Raw genomic sequence first — 19,180 nt, 5'->3', positions numbered from 1 at the left:
CGACTCGCTTATTAGCCGTGTGGATATGCTCTTTTGTGAAGCCACTCTTCAGGCTTCTTGCTGATTCTTCCATTGTCCGGTCTCTTTGGCGTTGCTTTGCAGGGTTTTTTTAATATATTCTGAATAAGAGTCTGTTGTCTGACATTTGTGTTGCACATGCCTCCCATTCTGTGGATTTTTTCACTCTCTTAATGATGTCTTTTGATAGAGTGAAAATCTTTAATCATAATACAATCCAGCTATCTAAGTTTCTCTTTGTGATTGATGTTCTATAATACTACTCAAGAAGTCCTTGCTTTTTCCAAGTCATGAATTAATGCTACTATATTTTCTTTTAAAATAGTTGCTGTTTTACCTTTCATATGTTTTTACATGTAGTCCATTTGGAATTGACTTTTATGTATGGTGATAGGTAGGTTTCAAGATATACTTTCCATATGTACATTGGAAATAACTTACAATTTATTGAAAAGTATTTTCTTTCCCACTGTATGGCATTGTCATAAATCAGAGTTGCACTAATGTAAAATCTAACTAGTCTCTTGGTCAGCAAACAGTCTGGCCTATTCACAGCTGGACAGTCTTTGCTAGCATAAATCTTTGTATTAAAACAGGAGGAATTTAATTTTTCCACTTCTTCCAGTTCATCTTAAGTTGTTGTTTTTTTTTTTTAATTTACTTTATTTTATTTTTGGTGAGGGTGGAAGTAATTAGGTTTATTTTTTTTTTTTAGAGGAGGTGCTAGGGATTGAACTCAGGATCTCATGCATGCTAAAGCATGTGCTTTACCACTGAGCTGTACCTTCCCCCCAAAGCTTAAGTTTTTAAAATACATTTATTGAATTATAATTTGAATGCCGTAGAGCCCATTAATTGTAAATGGACAATTCAATAATTTTTGGTAAATTCACAATTATATAACTATCACCACAATACAGTATTAGACCACTTCTGTCCCTTGTCCCTATTTTCAGTCACTGTGTTCACAGCCCCAGTCCTACCCAGCCACTAGTCTTTTTCTGTCTCTGTAAGTTGTATTTTCTGGTTTTTAATAATACTGAGGCTTCCAATCAGCAGATACAGACTGTTTCGCCACTTGCTTAGGTCCTTTAAAATGTGCATCAACAGTGTTTTATAGTCTTCCGAGTTCACATTTTATACTTCTCTTGTTAAATGTGTCCCTATATATTTTATTATTTTGATACTATAATGGATGAAATTAATTTCTTAGTTTTTAGGATTTTTTTTGTTGGTAGCATATAGAAATATAACACTTTTGTATGTTGATCTTGTAACTGATTTTTGGTGAGCTCATTCATTAGTTGTAATAGTTTGTAGTGTGTGTGTGTGTGTGTGTGTGTGTGTGTGTGTGTTCCTTAGGATTTTCTACATACAGGCTATGTCACCTACAAAGGAAAACAACTTGATTTCTTCATGTCCAGTCTTGAGTTCCAGGAACTCAAAGTTGGTCTAACATACAAAAGTTCATCCGTGGAATATTGTTCATTCTTGAAAAGGAAGGAAGTCCTGGAACTTGCTACAACATGGATGAACCTTGACACATTGTAATAAGTGACATAAGCTAGACACAAAAAGACAAATACTGTATGATTCCACTTATATTGACTCAGAGTAGTCAAAATCGCAGAGACAACGTAGAACGGTGGTTCCCAGGAGCTGAGGGGGTGGGGACAGGGAATGGGGAGTTACTGCTCAGGGGGTGCGGAGTTTCAGTTTTATGATGAAGAGTACTGGAGGTGGATGGTGGTGATGGCTACACAATGTGAAAGTGCTTAATGCCACTGAACTGAACACTGAAAAATAGCTAAGGCAGCGAAGTTTATGTTATGTATATTTTACCACCATAAAAAATTAGAAAAAAGTAAATAGGTAAATTTCAACAGATTTACAGAATAAAGAAATAAACTGTATGATCATCTCAACAGATGCAAAACATTGATGAAATGCAATTGGACCATGTTAAGTTTTGTTGTTGTTGTTGTTAGCAAACTAGGAAAAAAAGAAGCTTCCTTAATTTGACAAAGTTTATCTGAAAAAATCCTAAAGCTAACATATTTCTTAATGGTTGTTAGTTGAAAGTGTCCCCCTTGAAATTAGAGGGAGACAGAAATGTCCACTGTCGTGATTTCTGCTGCGTCTTGACTGCGTGATCTGCTGAGGTTGGCAGTAGTGCAGGAGAGAGGAAGGGCAGGCTTGACGGTGGGAGACAAGGCACAAAGCTCTTCATTTGCTGGTGGCCTGACTGTGCACGCAGGAAACTTTAAAAATCATAAAGCAAGTGCCATAACTAAGTGAGCTCGGCAAGGTCAGCAGGTGTCAGGTCAGTATACGAGCGTCTGCTGCTTCTATGTTCTACAACAATCATAAAACGGAGTTTAAAAAATATAATTTACAGTAACATCAAAACCAACAAATACCCAGAAAAAATATAACAAAACATATTGAAGACCTTAAACTGAAGATTATAAAATTAGAGAAATTAAAGACCTAATAAGTGTGTGTGTGTGTGTGTGTGTGAAACCATGTTCATGAATTAGAAGACTCAGCGGCATAGAGATGTTTGTTTTCCCTGAACGACCTGTAGATTCAATGGAACCCCAATCAGAAGCGAGGGAGGATTTTTTGGGGGGGAGGAACTGACGAAGTGATTCTGAAATTTACTCGGATACATAAGTGATTCAGGAAAAGCCAAGACCACTTCGATCAAGAAAAGCAAAATCGGAGAACATATGCTCCGTCCCTGAAGGCTACCTTGAAGGTAAATCTGCAGTGATTAGGACAGCGTGGTGTTGGGACAAGGCAGATAAATAGACCAGTGTAACCGACCAGTCTAGAAACAGATCCATGGCCTGAGCAATCAGCAGGTCCTTATGAAAAGAAACTGTACCTTGACTCCTGCCTCATAGCCACACAGAAGTTAGTTTGAGACGTATCATGTGATATATGAAAGATTAAAAAAAATAGTAACACGTTGGAGTGTATCTTCATGACCACAAGGAAGGCAAAGATCTTAAACGGTTCACTCGAAGCACTAATCATGATAGTTGATAAACTGCTTTTTTGACATCAAGAACTCTGTTGATAGCAAACACTACAAACAGAATGAAAAGACAACCCACAGACGGGAGGACAGACTTACAACACGCGGATCCAGCGAAGCCTTGTGTCTAGAACGTGTAAGGAACCCCCGTAAATGAGTAAGAGAAACCACCTCACTGAAAATGTCTGAAGACCTAAACCGGCACCTTCCCAAAGAAGAGAGCGCGTGGCCAGTGAGCACATCAGGGGGCACTCAGCATCACTGACCAGAGAAGCCGGACTCAATCCCCGGACCCCGCCGCACGCCAGCCAGAGCGGCTGAGGGTCTGCTGGGACGTAAGCCGCCAGGCTCTCGTCCGCGGCTGGCGGGGTGGAAGCTGGTGCTGCCGGCTCAGACAAGCCCCCAGTCTCTTGTAGCGTAGGCGCCTGCGTGCCTGTGCCCCAGCTGTGCCGCGCCGAGGCGTTTACTGCAGAGACACGACACAGGTCTTCAGAGAGACGTCATTCCAAACCCGGACGCACCAGCGGTGTGAGGAGGAGCTGCCGCGTCTGCAGCGCCACCCGTGGCTGTCGTGTTTCCACCAGGGAGCTAGCCACTGGTGTGACGTCCAAGGTCAGGAGGCGTCCCTGCTCGGGAGCAGGTCAGCAGGCAGGGGTCTGGCGGACGTGGTCTCCAGGACACCCTTTGGAGGGGCTGGAAGTGTCTGTGTCCCGACCTGGGTGGCACCTGATGAGAATGGTCAAATCTTGAGGAGGGCGCTGTGCCCTTGGCCAAAGTCCCAGGAGTGGCCACAGGGTGGCAGCAGTGACCCTGCCCGGGGACCGGGGACGTTCAGTTCAGCCTGCGCTCTTCCTTCCTAGTTGAGGCCCACGGGGTCCCCACGCGAGGCGTGCGTCATCAGGGCCAGCGGGGCGCTTTCCTATCAGCACCAGCGGGGACAGTGCTTGTTCTCCGCTGATGACATGGTGTCGGGGACCGGAACTTGGCCAGGCTGGGCTGGCGAACAGCTCCCCCGTCCTCCATCCCCTTCTCCCGGGACAGGACACCATGATCCTGCCTAGGTGCTGGAGGGGCGGGGGGCGGGGGGCTCGGATGCTCTGGGGGAGAGACCGTGGGGACCCCTCCCTGCAGCAGGACCAACTGCCTGTCTTCCCTCTGAGCCCAAGTCGGAACTGCACCGATGTCCACCCGTCACCACGCGCCTGCTGGTCTCCCGGGCAGCTTTGACCCTGGCCAGCGTGGTGGACGCTCCCGGGGACCTGCCCTATTTCACACGGCACCCGGGGCCGTCTCTGCTGCCAGACGAGAGGGTAACAGACGGCACGGGACTTGCTGCTTCCACCCCGTCCTGGCTTCACCCTGGGGTCAGACAGAGAGTGTGCACCACAAAAGCGGGCCTGGTGGCTCTGGGGGCCCCCTTACGTGTCCAGTTAGGAACAGGAGGGAGGCCTGTCTGACCTGGCACCCGAGTTCCCTGCACCAGTGGGGGCTCCGGCTTTCCTGTGCCCCAAACACAGCTCCATGGTGTGGGGGCCTCTCGCAGACCGTCAGGGACACTACCACACTTCACCTTGCCCCTCCCTGTGGCCTCCCATCCTCAGCAGGCGTGGGTGGGACACTGTGCACAGACGACTGTGTCCCAGGAAGCTTTGCTCCACGTCCGGGCCATCACGTGGGCTGCGACAGGCGGCCTTGGAGCCCAGCACAGCCTCCTCTGCTGCAGTCCGCCCTTGTGGAGGGGTGTGATGCGGCCTGGGAGCGAGTTTCTCCATCCCAGGTGCCAATAAAGCACCACTGAGATCTAAACCCACCCAAACAGTTGGGCTGCCTGCCGGCCCTATTCCTCAGAGTTCTGGTGGCCTCTTCAGCCGGCCCCACTGCTGCCAGGACTATGGCTCCAGCCCACCTGATGGACAGTCGAGCCCACAGGACACTAAGCTGGCATCCAGCCACGACGGCTGCAGGACCCTGCTGGCATGGGCATGTCGGCCGCCCTCACGGGCCTGCAGGGTCACCCTGACCTGGGGCCCCGGCACCAGGACCCCGGGCTCTGCCTCTCTGTGACTTCACTGGGCCCCAGGCATGGTGGCCAGGGGGGCACACACAGCCGACCTTCAAGTCGGGGTCCGCACGTCTCCTCGAGGTCACACTCCGGGCGCCCCTTGGGAGGGAGGCGGGCGTTCTCGGGCTGCCCCTCGCCCTTGTCTCCGGGGACCCTCATGGGCTTCCTGCGTCCTGCTTTGCAGTGGCAACGCTTTCATCTCCAGTTCGAGAAGCCGCTTTTCGCAGTGCCAGGCTCTGCTGAATAAAATCACCTCTGTGAACCCGCAGACGGAGATTGACGGGCTTCGGAACATCTGGATCATAAAGCCGGCGGCCAAGTCCCGGGGCCGAGGTAAGGCCCAAGCGCGTCCGGGTGCCAGCGCCCAGCGGACAGCAGCCGCAGGAGCAGAGGGGCTGGACCAGCCTCCTGGGACTGGGGACTTGTGGGTCCCCGGGGAACGGGCGTCCCAGCAGCACTGGCCTCTGAGGCTCGCGTTCGCGGGCTTGCTGACCAGTGAGTGAGTTCCAGCTGTATGCCTAGTTAGACTGGCCTGCAGGGTTCCCTGTACGTGGCCTCGACTGCGAGCTGCTACGGTGGAGGGAGGACTGTGGTCTCGGCCGCGAGGGACCCTGCATCCCGGGTGTATGTGAGCCCCGGGCCCCTGGGAGGCGCGGCCCAGCACCCTGTGGGCTGTGTCTGTGGTGACCACGTCCTCAGAGAACACTGTCTGTTCTTTAAAAAACAGGGTTTCAAGGTGATTTTCTAATCTCATAAGCTCTTGTGAAGAACTAACTCTGGGTTCCATTTCTTTTCAGTTTTCCTGTGAGGGAACCTCCTCCCGGCTCTGACTTACATGCTAAGCTCATTTATTTCCAAACTTTCTCGCGCAGCAGTGGAAGCTGCCAGGCTGTGGAAACGTGCTCCCAGCGCGGCCTTGCCTGTGTCCTCTTGTTACGTGTGTTCTCTTTTTCCTGAGGCTCTAAATAGACTTTACTTTTCGTTTGGGTGCTCCGTTTGCCCCTTGAGTTATTCGAGTTTTATTGTTGTTCCTGTAAATTCCTAAGTGGTTCTTTCTATGTGATTTTAAAAAAATCTTAATGAATTTGCCTCTGGTCCTAAACATCTCCTGTCCCTGAAACATTGTCTTTCCTGGGCTGATGCCCGATTTCAGCGTGCACCCTTCTGGGCCGGGCTGGTGCCCCTCCCTGGGCTCTGTCCCAGCCCAGACCTTCCTCCCACAGGACACTGGGGACGCTCCACAGACTCCTCAACCCCCCTGTTCAAAACCCAATGCACCGCATCCTGGCTGGTCACTGCTGTGCCCTGCCAGTGCCCCTGTCCCTGTGTCCCACCAGTGCCCCCGTCCCCGCGACCCACCCAGTGCCCCGTCCCCGCGTCGCACCCCAGTGCCCCCGTCCCTGTGTCCCAGGGCTGTGCTGCCCTGTGGCCCCGTCTCCTCTTGGCCCAGGATAACTTTCCCAGTCCGTTGCTTTGTCTGAGATTTTGGTTTCAGGATGATGAGGTCCCAACTCACTGTCACTGAAGAAACTGGTCTTGCGTTTTGTGAGGAAAGCTCCCCTGCCCCGTGTGCTGCCTGTGCCTCTGGCCTCTGCAAGTGGTGCCCCCCACCCCGTGTGGGTCAGGACAGCCAGACTGCCCCGCATCGCGGGGGCTCCCACCAAGGCCAGTGCATGTCTCCACGCTTGTTGTCCATGACAGGTTGGCCACTAGTTGCCTGTCCCCCGCTCCCCTGCTCACCCCACACCCACAGCTCCCTGACTGCCTCTTAGCAGTGCCTCTGTCCCCATCCCCAGCCCTCCCCATTCTGGCTGAAGCCCTGGGGGCTGGCCTCGTGGCTTTCTTGCCCTCCCCCCGACGCCGTGCCTCCCAGTCCCGGACAGCAGCCGTTTCGGGGCTCGGGACTGAGCAGTGGCCTCTTGCAGATATAGTGTGCATGAACCACGTGGAGGAGATCCTGGAGCTGGTGGCCGCAGACCACCTCCCTGCCAAGGACAAGTGGGTGGTGCAGAAGTACATCGAGACGCCGCTGCTCATCTACGACACCAAGTTTGACATCAGGCAGTGGTTCCTGGTCACCGACTGGAACCCCCTGACCATCTGGTTCTACAAGGAGAGTTACCTGCGGTTCTCCACGCGGCGCTTCTCCCTGGACAATCTGGACAGGTCAGTGGGGGTCAGCTGGGCACCACAGGGCTCCAGGGCGTGTGGCGGGCTCCCTGGTGCACCTGGAGCACGGGGCGGGTCTCGTGTACCCAGTGGGGTGCCAGGTCAGGGTTGCTGTCGCCCGCCACCGTGTGAGGCACAGACGAGGAAACTGCGGCTCAGGTTACATGACCTCCCCTGCCAGGGGCAGGCCCAGGCCCCTTCCCCATCAAAGCCAGTGCTCTGCACCCCCACAGGGTGCGTATTGTCTTCAGAAAATCCTAAAAGCACTGTATGCCACGTGCTTGTGAAGCACCAGGCAAGGCCCCGGTGTGACAGGTCTCAACCACTGGTCAGACCCTTCTGTGGTGGGTGCCACCGGCCCTGTGCGGGGGAGGCTGAGTGGCCCAGCTCGGGGTGCCTGCTCTGCCCGCCATGCTGGCCTGCTCTCTCTGTCCGCTCAGCATGTGGAGGGAGCTGGACAGGCTAGGGCACCTTTGGGAGGCCCCAGGGACCCCGGCCTGTGCCAGCCCCTCGAAGCCCTCAGTAGCCCCTGCAGGGCCTTCTCTGTGTGAGCCTAGAGGCACCAGGGTGGGGAATGCTGCAGGGGGGGATGGCTGCTTGAGCTTCTGGGGAGGTGGGGGTGCAGCCCCCTGACGAGGCAGCCTGTGGGATGTGGGACAGGCTTGAGGGGTCCTGAGGACGACCCTGGCCATGCCGGCCAAGACCAGAGGGCAGAGGGCACTGGAGCCAGGAGAGGCCAGGACAGTGCGGGCAGCACCCATCCCAAGGTCCTGGGCCTGGGGGCGGGGTGCAGGGGACGGTGCTGTGTGGGGGTGGGGAGTGCTGGGCAGGGGGAGACTTACAAGAATGGGTGCCCTGTTGTGGATGAACCTGCACCCTACCAGGTTCCCAGATTGGGCAGGGCGTGTGTGTGGCGGGAACAGGAGCCCACCAGACACCTCTCTGTCCAAATGGAGCGCTTCTGTGATCACGTGGTGTGCAGGGCCGGGTGCCTGGGCGAGGGGGGTCAGTCAGAACCAAGAGGGCTGAAGGTTGCTTAACAGAGACCTTGAGGGGGTTAGCTATGCTCAGGTAAGGGGCTGTGACCACACCTGGAATCATGCCTGGCAGGAGCAGGAGCTGGGCCAAGGGGTCCTGGCCGGCAGCTCAAGGAGCACATTTGTCCCCACCAGGCCAGGAGGGCCTGGAGGAGGAGGGGTCCTATGGGCGCCACCCGGGCAGTGAGAGCCTGGGAGCCCCTCCCAGCCCCCTGGCCCTGCCAAGACCTGAGCAAGGCGCCTGGTGGGTCTCTAACCCTCTTGGAGCCATTTCTCCGTCTGAGACGATAGCCCTCACCCCAGGCTGACAGGAGAGTCTCTGAAACTGTTTCTGAACGGGCGAGGCCCAGCCTACAGCATCAGCACTGAGTGTCAGCTCCCCCAGTAGCAGTTACCAGTTTCTGAAGCCCTTCCACACGCCTGCGTCTGTGCCTTTTCTCTGCCCTATGGAGGTGCGACTCACCCGTGGCCACAGGGGCAGGTCCCATGGCCCAGAGCAAGACGGCAGGTCCGTGGGCCCAGTGACACGTCTAAGGGAAACTGACTTTCACAGGATGCATGGTGTTTTACAGTCTCCTAGGAGATGGTATTGACTTTAAATCCTGCTTAGAAAAAGGCCAGAGCATTAATGAAATAATGAAATTTTCCGTTAGTGACTCTTTCTAACCTTGGGAGGGCTTCAGCTCTCCCCTCAGGGGCTCATGCGGAAACAGGTTCAGGAGGTTGTCACTTGCCGAGGCCCCTAGTCTGCGATCCTGGGCTGGTAGGCTTCTGCCCTGCCCTCTCCTGCCCCCCATGGTGCCTCCCAGGCTGGATGGGAGGGCTGTCCTGAGGTTGCCTCAGAGGTGCCCAAAGTGTCAGAGAGGTCTCGGGACGGGGTCTCAGAGGTGGGGTCTGCGGGCGGGGTTGTCCAGGCTGGGAGGAGTGACAGCTGGCGCACCTGACCCTGGTCTTGCCGCACAGCGCCATCCACCTGTGCAACAACTCCATCCAGAAGCACCTCAAGAACGACAAGGGCCGCAGCCCCCTGCTGCCGTGTCACAACACGTGGACCAGCACCAGGTTCCAGGAGTACCTGCAGAAGAGGGGCCGCGGGGCCGTGTGGAGCAGCATCATCTACCCGTCCATGAAGCGGGCCATCGCCAACACCATGAGGGTGGCCCAGGGCCGCGTGGAGCCGCGCAAGAACAGCTTCGAGCTGTACGGCGCCGACTTCATCCTCGGGCGCGACTTCAAGCCCTGGCTGATCGAGATCAACTCCAGCCCCACCATGCACGCGTCCACGCCCGTCACGGCCCAGCTCTGCGCCCAAGTGCAGGAGGACACCATCAAGGTGGTGGTGGACCGCAGGGTCGACCGAAACTGTGACACTGGCAACTTCGAGCTGCTGTGGAGACAGGTGAGGGTGGCGGGGGCCTGTGCCTCTCCTGCCGGCCACTTCACGATGGGCTCACTTCCAACACCCCAGAGGTCTTCTCCAGCCCAGCTGGCCTTGGTGTCCAGCCTTCCAGCCTCTGGTCCCCAGCCATCCCCAACTCTGTGGCCACCAGGCGGGTGGGGAGGCCTCTGGCCTGGGCTGGCAGGATGTTCCTGGCCTCCAGGCCCTTCTAGGCTGTTCCTTTTCTGACCTGCAGTGTCCTCCCTCTTCCTCGGAGGGGTCTTTCCAGGGGCCCCCCCGTGGAGCTGTCCTGCAGGCCGGGCAGCAAGACCCCGCACCCTGGCCTCCCTGGAGCAGGGCCCCAGCAGGCAGCCCAGCCATTGGGAAGTGTGGCGGGCGCTGGTCTTGGAGGCCTTATCTCGCCCCCCCTCCACCAGCCTGCTGTGGAGCTGCCCCCGTTCCAGGGCTCTGACCTCTTCGTGGAAGGCGTGGGCACTAGGAAAGCCAAGAGGCAGATGCCGCCCATCTCCACCTTTGATTCTGCATCTTCGCTCTCGAACATTCAGCCACTGAAGGAGAGGTGCCCCTCGGCCCTGCCAGGCCTGGCTCCAGCACCCCCACGGACAGCTCTCCAGCCTGACTTGAGAATGAAGGACGAAAAGGTACTTGCTTGCACCTTGCCTCTGCCCTTAAACAGGCCAGCAGGGAGAAGCGCTAAAGTGAGCTGCGACCTCTCCGAGCCTGGCAGCGGGATGGAGCTCCCCACCTGTCACCTCCAGCATCTAGACCACACCGCCCCGAACACTGGGCTCACCAGAGTCGAATCCGACAAACGCTGGGATCCAAACTTATTAAAGGTGCACCCACTGCGGTCTGTGCTGCCGAGCATGAAGACAGTGGAAGGTGCCCAGTGTCCGCCACCCAGGCCATCAGGTAACAGAGTGGGGCTGGTGCCTGTCGGAGCCCCGGGGCTGCTTGGGGCTGCCTGCTCCGTGTCCTCTAGAGGGAGGGTTTGGGGCGCCTGGCCAGGTTGTGGGGATAGCAGGGGGGACCGAGAGCAGCAGTCCCCTCCACAGGACCAGGTGGGAGGCAGTCCTCATCTCCCTCCCTTGTGGGGTGTGGTGGCCGTGGGGGGTTGAGCTTGAGATCTGAATAGCACCAAGTGCCACAGATGGGTGGCTGCCAGTGATCACTGGGCCCTTGTCTTTAGTTTTCTGAAGCTTCTGCTGGAGCTGACCACACGTGGCCTGGGTGCCTGTCCTGGGCTTGTGCTTGGAGCCCAGGTAGACAGGTGTGGGGCTGCCCCACGTATCTAGGGGTGGCCTGGCTGTGTCTGCCCCTCCGCTCAGTTTCCAATGGGCCTGGTACCCAGCAATGGCCCAGAGAGTGACACCAGCCAGGGCCACACACCCACTGTGCTCTGCTCCAGGTGCGCCCGCCTCCCCAGACACACCGGAATATCTGCCCCTGCTGTTCGCTCCGCCCACCTGGTGTCTGTCCGTCTCTCTGTCTCTCTCTTTCTCTTCCTCCCTCCCTCTCCCTGGAACTAACAGCCTCTTTGCCTGTCTGTCTGCTGGTTGTCTGTCTCCCCCTGGATTGTAAGCTCCTGGGGGCAGGTGCTCAGTACACGTTTGCTGGATTGGCACATGCATGGACTGCCCCTCAGAGGAGCCAGCCCCAGGCACCAGGAGCATGTGCCTTCAGAGCTGGCAGGGCCCTCAGAGGACATTTCCAGGCCCGCCCTCCCTCCCCACCCCACGCCCAACCTGGCACCAAGGCCCGTCAGCCCTACTGCATGGCAGCTTGCCTCTCCAGGGGTTTCGATAGTACACCATGTGGCTTCCCACGGGCATATTCCTAGCAGCGAGTGTCAACAGCGTGCACCACCTTCAACCTGAGGAGGTGTATCAGCTGCTGAAACAAAGTACCACAAACTTGGTGGCTTAAACCACAGTTTATTCTGAAGGCCAGAAGCCCGAAGGCAAGGTGCTGGCAAGGCCGTGCTCTTGGGCTGCAGGGAAGAATCCTTCCGTGCCTCTCCCAGCTCCTGGGGCCACTAGCAACCCTTGGACGCCTTGGCTCATAGATGGTCACTCCAGTTTCTGCCCTGCTTCACACGGTGCTCTGTGTGTTGCTGTGCCCAGACTTCCCTCTTAAAAGGACAGTTGTTGGACTGGGTCCTGCCCTGCAGTGTGACTCATCTGCCTTGATTACATATGCAGGGACTCTGTTTCTGAATAAGATCACATTCATAGATTCCAAGTGGACGTGACCTCGGGGGGGGGGGGCTGTTAAACCTGGAGCACTGGGTCCTGTGAGAGTGGCCAGACGGACGCGCGTTGGCCAGTCACGCCAGGGGCCGCTGCTCCCGCTGCTGCCGATACTCGGCGTGGACGGAGGTCTTTGTCTCTGGAGAGAGAGTGTGGGGCTTGCTCAGTTTCCTGCTTACCAATAAAACGCGTCTTACCTATTTTCAGACGTGTGTTGGCCATTCAGGTCTCCTCTTCTGGGAAATGTCCACCCAAGTCTTTATTCCATTTGTCCTTAGAATCATGATGAGCTGTAGGGGTGACATCCATCTATTCTGGATTCTCCTTTTTCAGTTGATTTGTGTGGCGAACACTGTCCCCCACTTTGTGATGTCTTTTCACTCCTTTATGGTGTCTTTTGATGGAAAGCCACCTTAATTCTAATGGACGCAAATAGGCTAAGCTTCTCTTCTATGGTTGGTGATTTTTGTGTCTTGCGTCCTCAGGCTGAGGTTGTGAGGACCTCTTCTTCTAGAAGCATCATTGTGGCCCATATGAAATTTTTTGCTGAGAGTTGATTTACGTATCAGTGTGGGGAGAACTGACTTCTTTACATTACTGAGTCTTACAATCTATGAACATGGTGTATCTCTCCATAGGTAAATCCTTTAATGTCTTTCAACAAACTAGAACTTTCTTTGTAATGGTCTTGCACTTTTTTGTTGGATTTAGTCTTATATATGTCCTATTTTTTATTCTAATGTAAATAGTATCAAAATTTTAATTGTTTTCTACAAATTGCAGCTGGTTGACAGAAAGGGAAGTGATTTTTGTGGACTGATTTTTTTAAAAATCCAGCTGTCTGGCTATCATTTCTATCACTTTTGTTAATATATCTGAAGACTGTTTTGGTTTTTTCACATACACAATTACATCAACTGAGTTTTCCATTTCCTTGCAATCACTATACTTTTCATACCTTTTCCTTATTTTATTGACTATCCAGGACCTTGTTCATTCATTCAAGTTTCTCATCCCATGGACTCTCAGGTGCAAAGATTCTGATTAATCATAACTCTTGGTTCATGACACAGTTTCATGTTTGTTCTGGTGTGGCTGCTTTTACTTGGATAGTTTTAGTTGTGTTTTAATTACACAATTATTGATTTTTAATGTGGCCAAAGTTGTCATTTTTTTTATTTTAGTCAATACTGTTTTGTCTTAAAAATTTTCTTACCTGAGGTTTAAAAGATTATTTACGTACGTTTATCGCTAAGAGTTTCAAATTTTGTTTTTGACATAGAAGTCCTAATCCATCTGGAGCTGATTTTTGTATACGGTGTGAGGTAAGAGTCAAATTTTACTTTTGTCCATGAAGATAATTTTTTCAGTTATTTATTGAAAAATGTATTTCTGACCCCCAGGATTGATACCCCACCTCTGTCTGTGTGTGGGTCTATTTCTGGAGTCTCTAGTCGATCCTACTGGTGAATCTGCACCCCTGGCACCAGTGCCACTGTCTTCGTGTCTGGTGGGGCAAGATGCCTCTCTCTGCTCATCTTCACACGGGTCTTGGTCCTTCCTGGCCTCATTCTCTTCTATGCAAATGTCATAATTGTCTTATCAGGTTCTGCCAAAAATCCTATTGAAATTTTGGTTGGATCTGCATTGAATCTATAGATCAATTTGGAGGAAATGGACAAATTAATGAAATCATATCCTTCTACCCATGAACATGACATATCTCTCCATTTACTTAGGTTGCATTTAAATTTTATAGTTTTCCCAGCAGAAATCATCTACATCTTTTGCTAGATTTATTTTTGTTACTTGATACTCAGATACTACTGCACATAGTGTCATCTCTCTCTGTAAATGTTCTCATGGTTTGCTGCTGGCATACAGAATGAAACTGACTTTTATATGTCAGTTTTCTAATTGCCACATTTCTAAACTCTCCCATTTTCTAAAAATTTGTACATATCTTCTTTTAAATTTCTAAATGAAATTACTCTGTGTAAATAATTATATCATGGGCAGGTAGCTTTGTATCTTCCTCTCCAATCTTGTTGTCCCTAATGTCTTGTCTTACTGTACCAGCTAGAACCTCCTGTGCAATGTTCGCACATTATTGAATTCCTGATTTTAAAGGGAATGTTTCTAACATTTCCTCATTTATAGTGACATTTGCCGTAGGTCTTAATAAAGGCATGGATATGACACCTAGATGTAAAAGTGTAGTTAAAGAGGTTTCTTTCTAATCCTTACCAAGAATTCCTATTGGGAATGTGCGGTGAATTTTCTCAATGACCTTTTTTGCATCTATGAGATTATCATGTTTTTTTTTATTTATAACATTAAGGTGGTAAATGACATCAATAGATTTTTCTTTTTCTAAGAAGTTACCCTTAGCACTTAACATCAATTGATTTTTTAATGTTAAACCAACCCTACATTCCTGAAATGCACCTCACCTGGTTGGGTGTTGAGTCAGATGGAAGGCTAGCCTTGGTTTCTTGCAGGTATTAAAATTTGTTCTCAACCACCATTTATTTACATGCGCTGCTGATAGGCATTTACATTGTTTCTGGCTCAGACTTTTTACATGTGCTGCTGATAGGCATTTACATTGTTTCTGGCTCAGACTATTACAAATAGTGCTGCTGTGAACACTCTCGCTTATGGTGAACGTGTATACACCTTTCTGTAGGAATGGAATTGCTGGGCTATGCATTCAGCTTTGGTAGACACTCAAGGAATTTCCCAGTGTGACTGGGCCACTGTACATCCCACCACACTCTTCCAGTTACTCCACACTCTTGCCAACACTAGAGATTGTCTGTCCTTTTATTTTAGCCATTCTAGTAGATGTATACTGGATTCACAAGAAAGATAGCTTGAATTTGCATTTATCGGATGATTGAAGAAATTCAGCACATTTTTACAGTCCATTTGAACATACGCTTGCAAACTACTCTTTTGTATTTGGGCAAATTTTTCTGTTACCTACTCCTGTCGACTTGTAGGAGCTCTCTATATGTTCTGGATACAAGTCCTTTGGTGAATATATGTATTAAAAATATCTTCTTTCCTTCTACGGTTTGCTTTTCACTCTCTTCATAGTATCTTTTGGTGCACATAAATTATTAATTTCAGTATATTCCGGCATCAGTTTTTCTCTTATGATTAGCACTTAATGTTTTCTGTTTGCAAAATCTTTGTGTATCCCAAAGTCAAAACAGTCGCTCCTGTTTTCTTCTTAAGGTTGTATTGTTTCAGTTTTCACATTTAGAGCTATATTCTATCTGGAACTGTTTTAGTGTGTGGTATAACGTAGGAGTCAAGACTCATTATTTTTTACTTGGATGTTCAACTAATTCAGCATGATATGTTGAAGACACCGTGTTTTCCTAACTGCACCATCTTCATAAAACAGGTGACTGTATATATATTGCTCTGTTTTTGGACTCTATACTGTCCCAGTTGTCTGTTTTGCTATCTTTTAAGCCTTGTTTCTGTAGCGAAAACGCTACATAACAAAGATACCCACCTCCCCAATCTCAACGGTATTTATTCAGCAAGCATTTGTTTCTCACATGTCTTCAGGTCGGCTGTAGCGATGTTGGGTTCCACTGGGGAAGGCTGAGCCAGGCTCCGGGCTGCAGGTTGGGTTTGATCTGCTCCACGTGTCTCCTCCTCCTGGGACCAGTGGCTCCCCAGGGCGTTGTCTTCAAGCGGCAGATGATATAAACATGAGAGGGCAAGTCAAACCTTGCAGGGATACGAGAGCTTCTGTGCACATCACATCCGGCCGAACTCGTCAGCGGGCGAGGAAGGGTGCTTCTCAGTGGGGGTGGGGGAGGTGGACGGAATATGTTCTGAGCAGTGACCAAATACACAACAGTCCAGTCTCCTGGTCACCAGTATTCACTTACCTTCTGCAAACAAAATACACTTACTTCCCCCAACTCCAAAAGTCTCCCCAGTCAGAGAACCAGGCTCCGAGTCCAGGATCTCATGGTTCTGCTTCATTCCTCTGGATAACTTAGAGCCAAAGAGAAGTTGCCCAGTCCGGGATGTGCTTTCCCTTCCCTGCAAGCGGCTGGCTTAGCCATGGCTGATGTGTGGATGCTGGCAGAAGACTTGTGACTCCTGGGTGGGAGATGAAGGACTCTGTCACTTGTGTCACAGCAGGCAGCGTGCACATCCATACATTGTGTCAGCCGTGTGGGAAGGACACGATAGGGCCCAGGTGCATGCCACACACGGTGAGTCTGCATCACAGCCGAGGGACCCTGAACCTGGGGCATCCGCCACTCTTCTAACAAGCAGTAAGCAAGCCTGCTCTTGTCCTGGAGGGAAACATTACCTCATCCCCCAGGACTGCTCACTGCAAGCGTGATGCTGAGAATGGTGATCAGGACCTGGTTCTTGGCCCACCCAACAAACTATGTAGGCCATTTGGGAGACCCAAGGAGGACCGTCACTTCTGATAATCCACCCTTCGTCCCACATCCTCTTAGCCCCTGGTGAGTTTTCACCTGCCACCCTGATTGACCTGACCAGCAGAGGTTGGCACCGAATCCATTCATTTTGTCTCATGTGCATTTAAGATGACCATCATCAGCACCAACCTGCGACAGACACTGACCTCAGCCACATCCCCCAGGGCCCTGGACTCTGCTGTGCGTCCCAGAGGCATCCTCCCTGCCAACTGCAGGGACTGGGCTGCCTTCCCCTCCTTACAAGCTGTGGGCCCGGCTTATGGCTGTCGCGTGGATGCTGGCAGAAGACCCGTGACTCCAGGGTGGAGATGAATGACTCCATCACTCGTGGCAGCTGTGAGCATCAGCCAATCTGTGGCAGGGCACGGGGTGATGCACTGTGGCCAGATGGGTGGGGCTCGTACAGTGGGCCCAAGCCACTGCTGAAGGGCACTGGGTCTGGGGGTCCACCGCTTTCTCGGGAGGCAGTAAGAGGTCTGCTGTTTGTCCTGGAAGGAGGCATCACCTCGCCCCGAGGAGTGGCCCAGGTGCGGGTGGTCAGGGCCTTGCATGGACCAAGTGCACCTGGAAAGAACGTCGGAGGGCACCAGAGTCCCAGGGAGTGTCTCCCAACAGGAGTCATCTGCGCGCACACATGCTCACTGCCTCCCCCCCCCCCGCACATGCACAGTCCCCACACCGCAGTGGGGGGCAGTGGGGGGTCCACTGCCCCCTGGAGTCCCAGTGGCAAGCCCTGTGCCCCTCCCGGGGGGCTCCCGGCCACGATTATGCGCCTTAATCCATTTCTCCAGCGAGGCCTGGCTCTGCCCGCGAGAGGGCCTGTTTCGGAGGCTGGCCGTTTCCCGGTTGCTTCGCCTTCGGAAGCAGGGCCCTGGGCCCGCACCGCGCGCACAGGCGCCGCCTCCGTGGGTCTGGCCGCCGTCCCTTCGCCAGCGTAGCTCTTCCCGCAAAAGGCTGCTTCGTTCCACCAACGCTGGGCGCCAGAATCCGCTCCCACATTCGTTTTCCAAACGCACCCTTCTCTCCACCGGCCCCTGGACCCTCCGGGAGCCTCCTGTCCGGCGGAAGCCACCCCGACAGCCCCTTCTGAGCTGCGGCCAGAGGGCGGGGCAGCCGGCCCTGCACCCGGTCAGGACGCTGAGCCCCCCGAGGCCTTTCTAACGGGAAGCGGTTCTGGGTTTCGCGTGCTGCTGGACTGGGGTGAGAACCCGTCTCAAGGCGCGGCTCTGCAGGGGCTGCATCCCCCAGCCCGCGGGTTCCGCCGCCCTCCGCGCGCCCACCTCCTCCCTGCGGCGCCGCCTCCCAACATCGGGTCCCTCAGGCTCCGCCAGACGCTCCGACCCCCTGGCCGTCTTCGGGCCGCGTGGCCGGTTCGCAGGGAGGACAGAAGGCAGCTGGCCAGCAGCTCCATCCCCTCCAGGGGCCCACGCAGGCCCGAGGAGGGGACTCGGGGCGCAGGCGCCTCCGGCCCGTGGGCACCGGCGCTGCTCCCGCGGCAGCTCCAGGCGAGGCTGCCGGGCCGCTCGGGGTGCACACCGCCAAGTCCCGAGGGCCGCTCAAGGAAGGCGAGCGCCGCGCCCGCGACTCGGCCGGCCGCCAGCCCACTGCCGCGCGCGCTGCACGTGCTCGGGTTGCCTTGCTCGGGGCGGGGGCCGGGACGCGAGGACTCGCCTCCTGTCGGCCCTCCCGCAAGAGAAGAAGGCTGTGGGCCCTCCCCGCCGCGCCGCGGGTGACGGGGGGGGGGGGGGGCGGGACGGGGGGGGTCCCAGCGCCCCAGCGTTTGCTCGCCCCCCACGGGCTGGCTTTGACGCCATCACCACCTGTCTGGGGTTATTCTAGGCCTTCGTGCGTCCGCGTCGGCTTGCGCTGCGGGGGTGGCGCGGGGCACCCTGCGACCTACCCGGCCCCGCGGCCTCGGCTGGGGGGCTTCAGCGGGACTGGCGGCACTTGCTGCCAGGCTACCGGTTGGGTTCCGGCCAGCACCGCATGACCCTCGTCCTCGCGCCAGGGCTGCCCAGGGTGTGTGTGTCTCATGACAGCCAGGCAACAGGCCAGGTGCTTGCAGCCTGTGCCACACCGTCCGTGGGTGACAGCAGGTCACCAGGGCCGCGCCGCCAGCAGCGCGGGAGGCACGCTCTGCACCAGCAGGCGTTGTGGCTCTCTGCCCCTTGCGTTTCCATATAGATGCCAAGGTCAGCCTGTCAACCTCGAGAGAAGGGAAAAAGGAGAGGGAGAGAGGGAGGGAGGGAGGGGAGACAAACTGCTGGGGTTTTGACTGAGGTCACCTTGAACTGCAGAGAGGAGACCTCACAGCTTCCTACGTTGAGCCTTTCAAGCCACCATCACATCAACTCCATTCAATCCGGGCATCTTTGATTTTCTCTCAGTCGTGTTTCGTGGTTTTTCAGGGTAGAGGTCTGGCATGTGTTTTAGTAGGTTTTTTTCCCCTGGCTATTTTTGTTTTTGTTTTTGTTTTTGTTTTTTGATTGAAGTATAGTCAGTTTACAATGTTGTGTTAGTTTCAGGTGTACAGCAGAGTGATTCAGTTATGCATTCATACACTCCTTTTCATATTCTTTTTCATTACAGGCTATTGCAAGGTATTGAATGTAGTTCCCTGTGCTGCACAGTAGGACCTCGTTGTTTATTCTGTATATAATAGTTTGTTATTTGATGGCTTTTTATGTCACAGTAAATACTATCTCCCTTTACGCAGTGT

General features: G+C 53.5%; 1 protein-coding gene across 3 annotated transcripts in view; it reads left to right on the top strand.

Moving 5' to 3' along the window:
* The window catches only part of TTLL8 (tubulin tyrosine ligase like 8), a 56,625-nt gene that overhangs the window by 27,923 nt on the left and 9,522 nt on the right, over window positions 1-19,180 (top strand). The window contains exons 10-14 of one of the 3 annotated variants that reach the window (XM_074375807.1): window positions 5,308-5,456; window positions 7,049-7,289; window positions 9,293-9,728; window positions 10,145-10,640; window positions 15,563-17,778. In XM_074375807.1, coding sequence (XP_074231908.1) covers window positions 5,308-5,456; window positions 7,049-7,289; window positions 9,293-9,728; window positions 10,145-10,640; window positions 15,563-15,573 — 1,333 coding nt within the window. In that variant the 3' untranslated portion in view covers window positions 15,574-17,778. Of the gene's footprint in view, window positions 1-5,307; window positions 5,457-7,048; window positions 7,290-9,292; window positions 9,729-10,144; window positions 17,779-19,180 lie in introns of those variants that run through there. The other 2 variants (XM_074375805.1, XM_074375804.1) reach the window with 2 other exon arrangements.

The sequence above is a fragment of the Camelus bactrianus genome, chromosome 12 (genome assembly GCF_048773025.1).
Source record: "Camelus bactrianus isolate YW-2024 breed Bactrian camel chromosome 12, ASM4877302v1, whole genome shotgun sequence".
Taxonomy (NCBI): domain Eukaryota; kingdom Metazoa; phylum Chordata; class Mammalia; order Artiodactyla; family Camelidae; genus Camelus; species Camelus bactrianus.
Note: the sequence above shows the minus strand (reverse complement) of the source record. Positions and strands in the feature narration are given on the sequence as shown.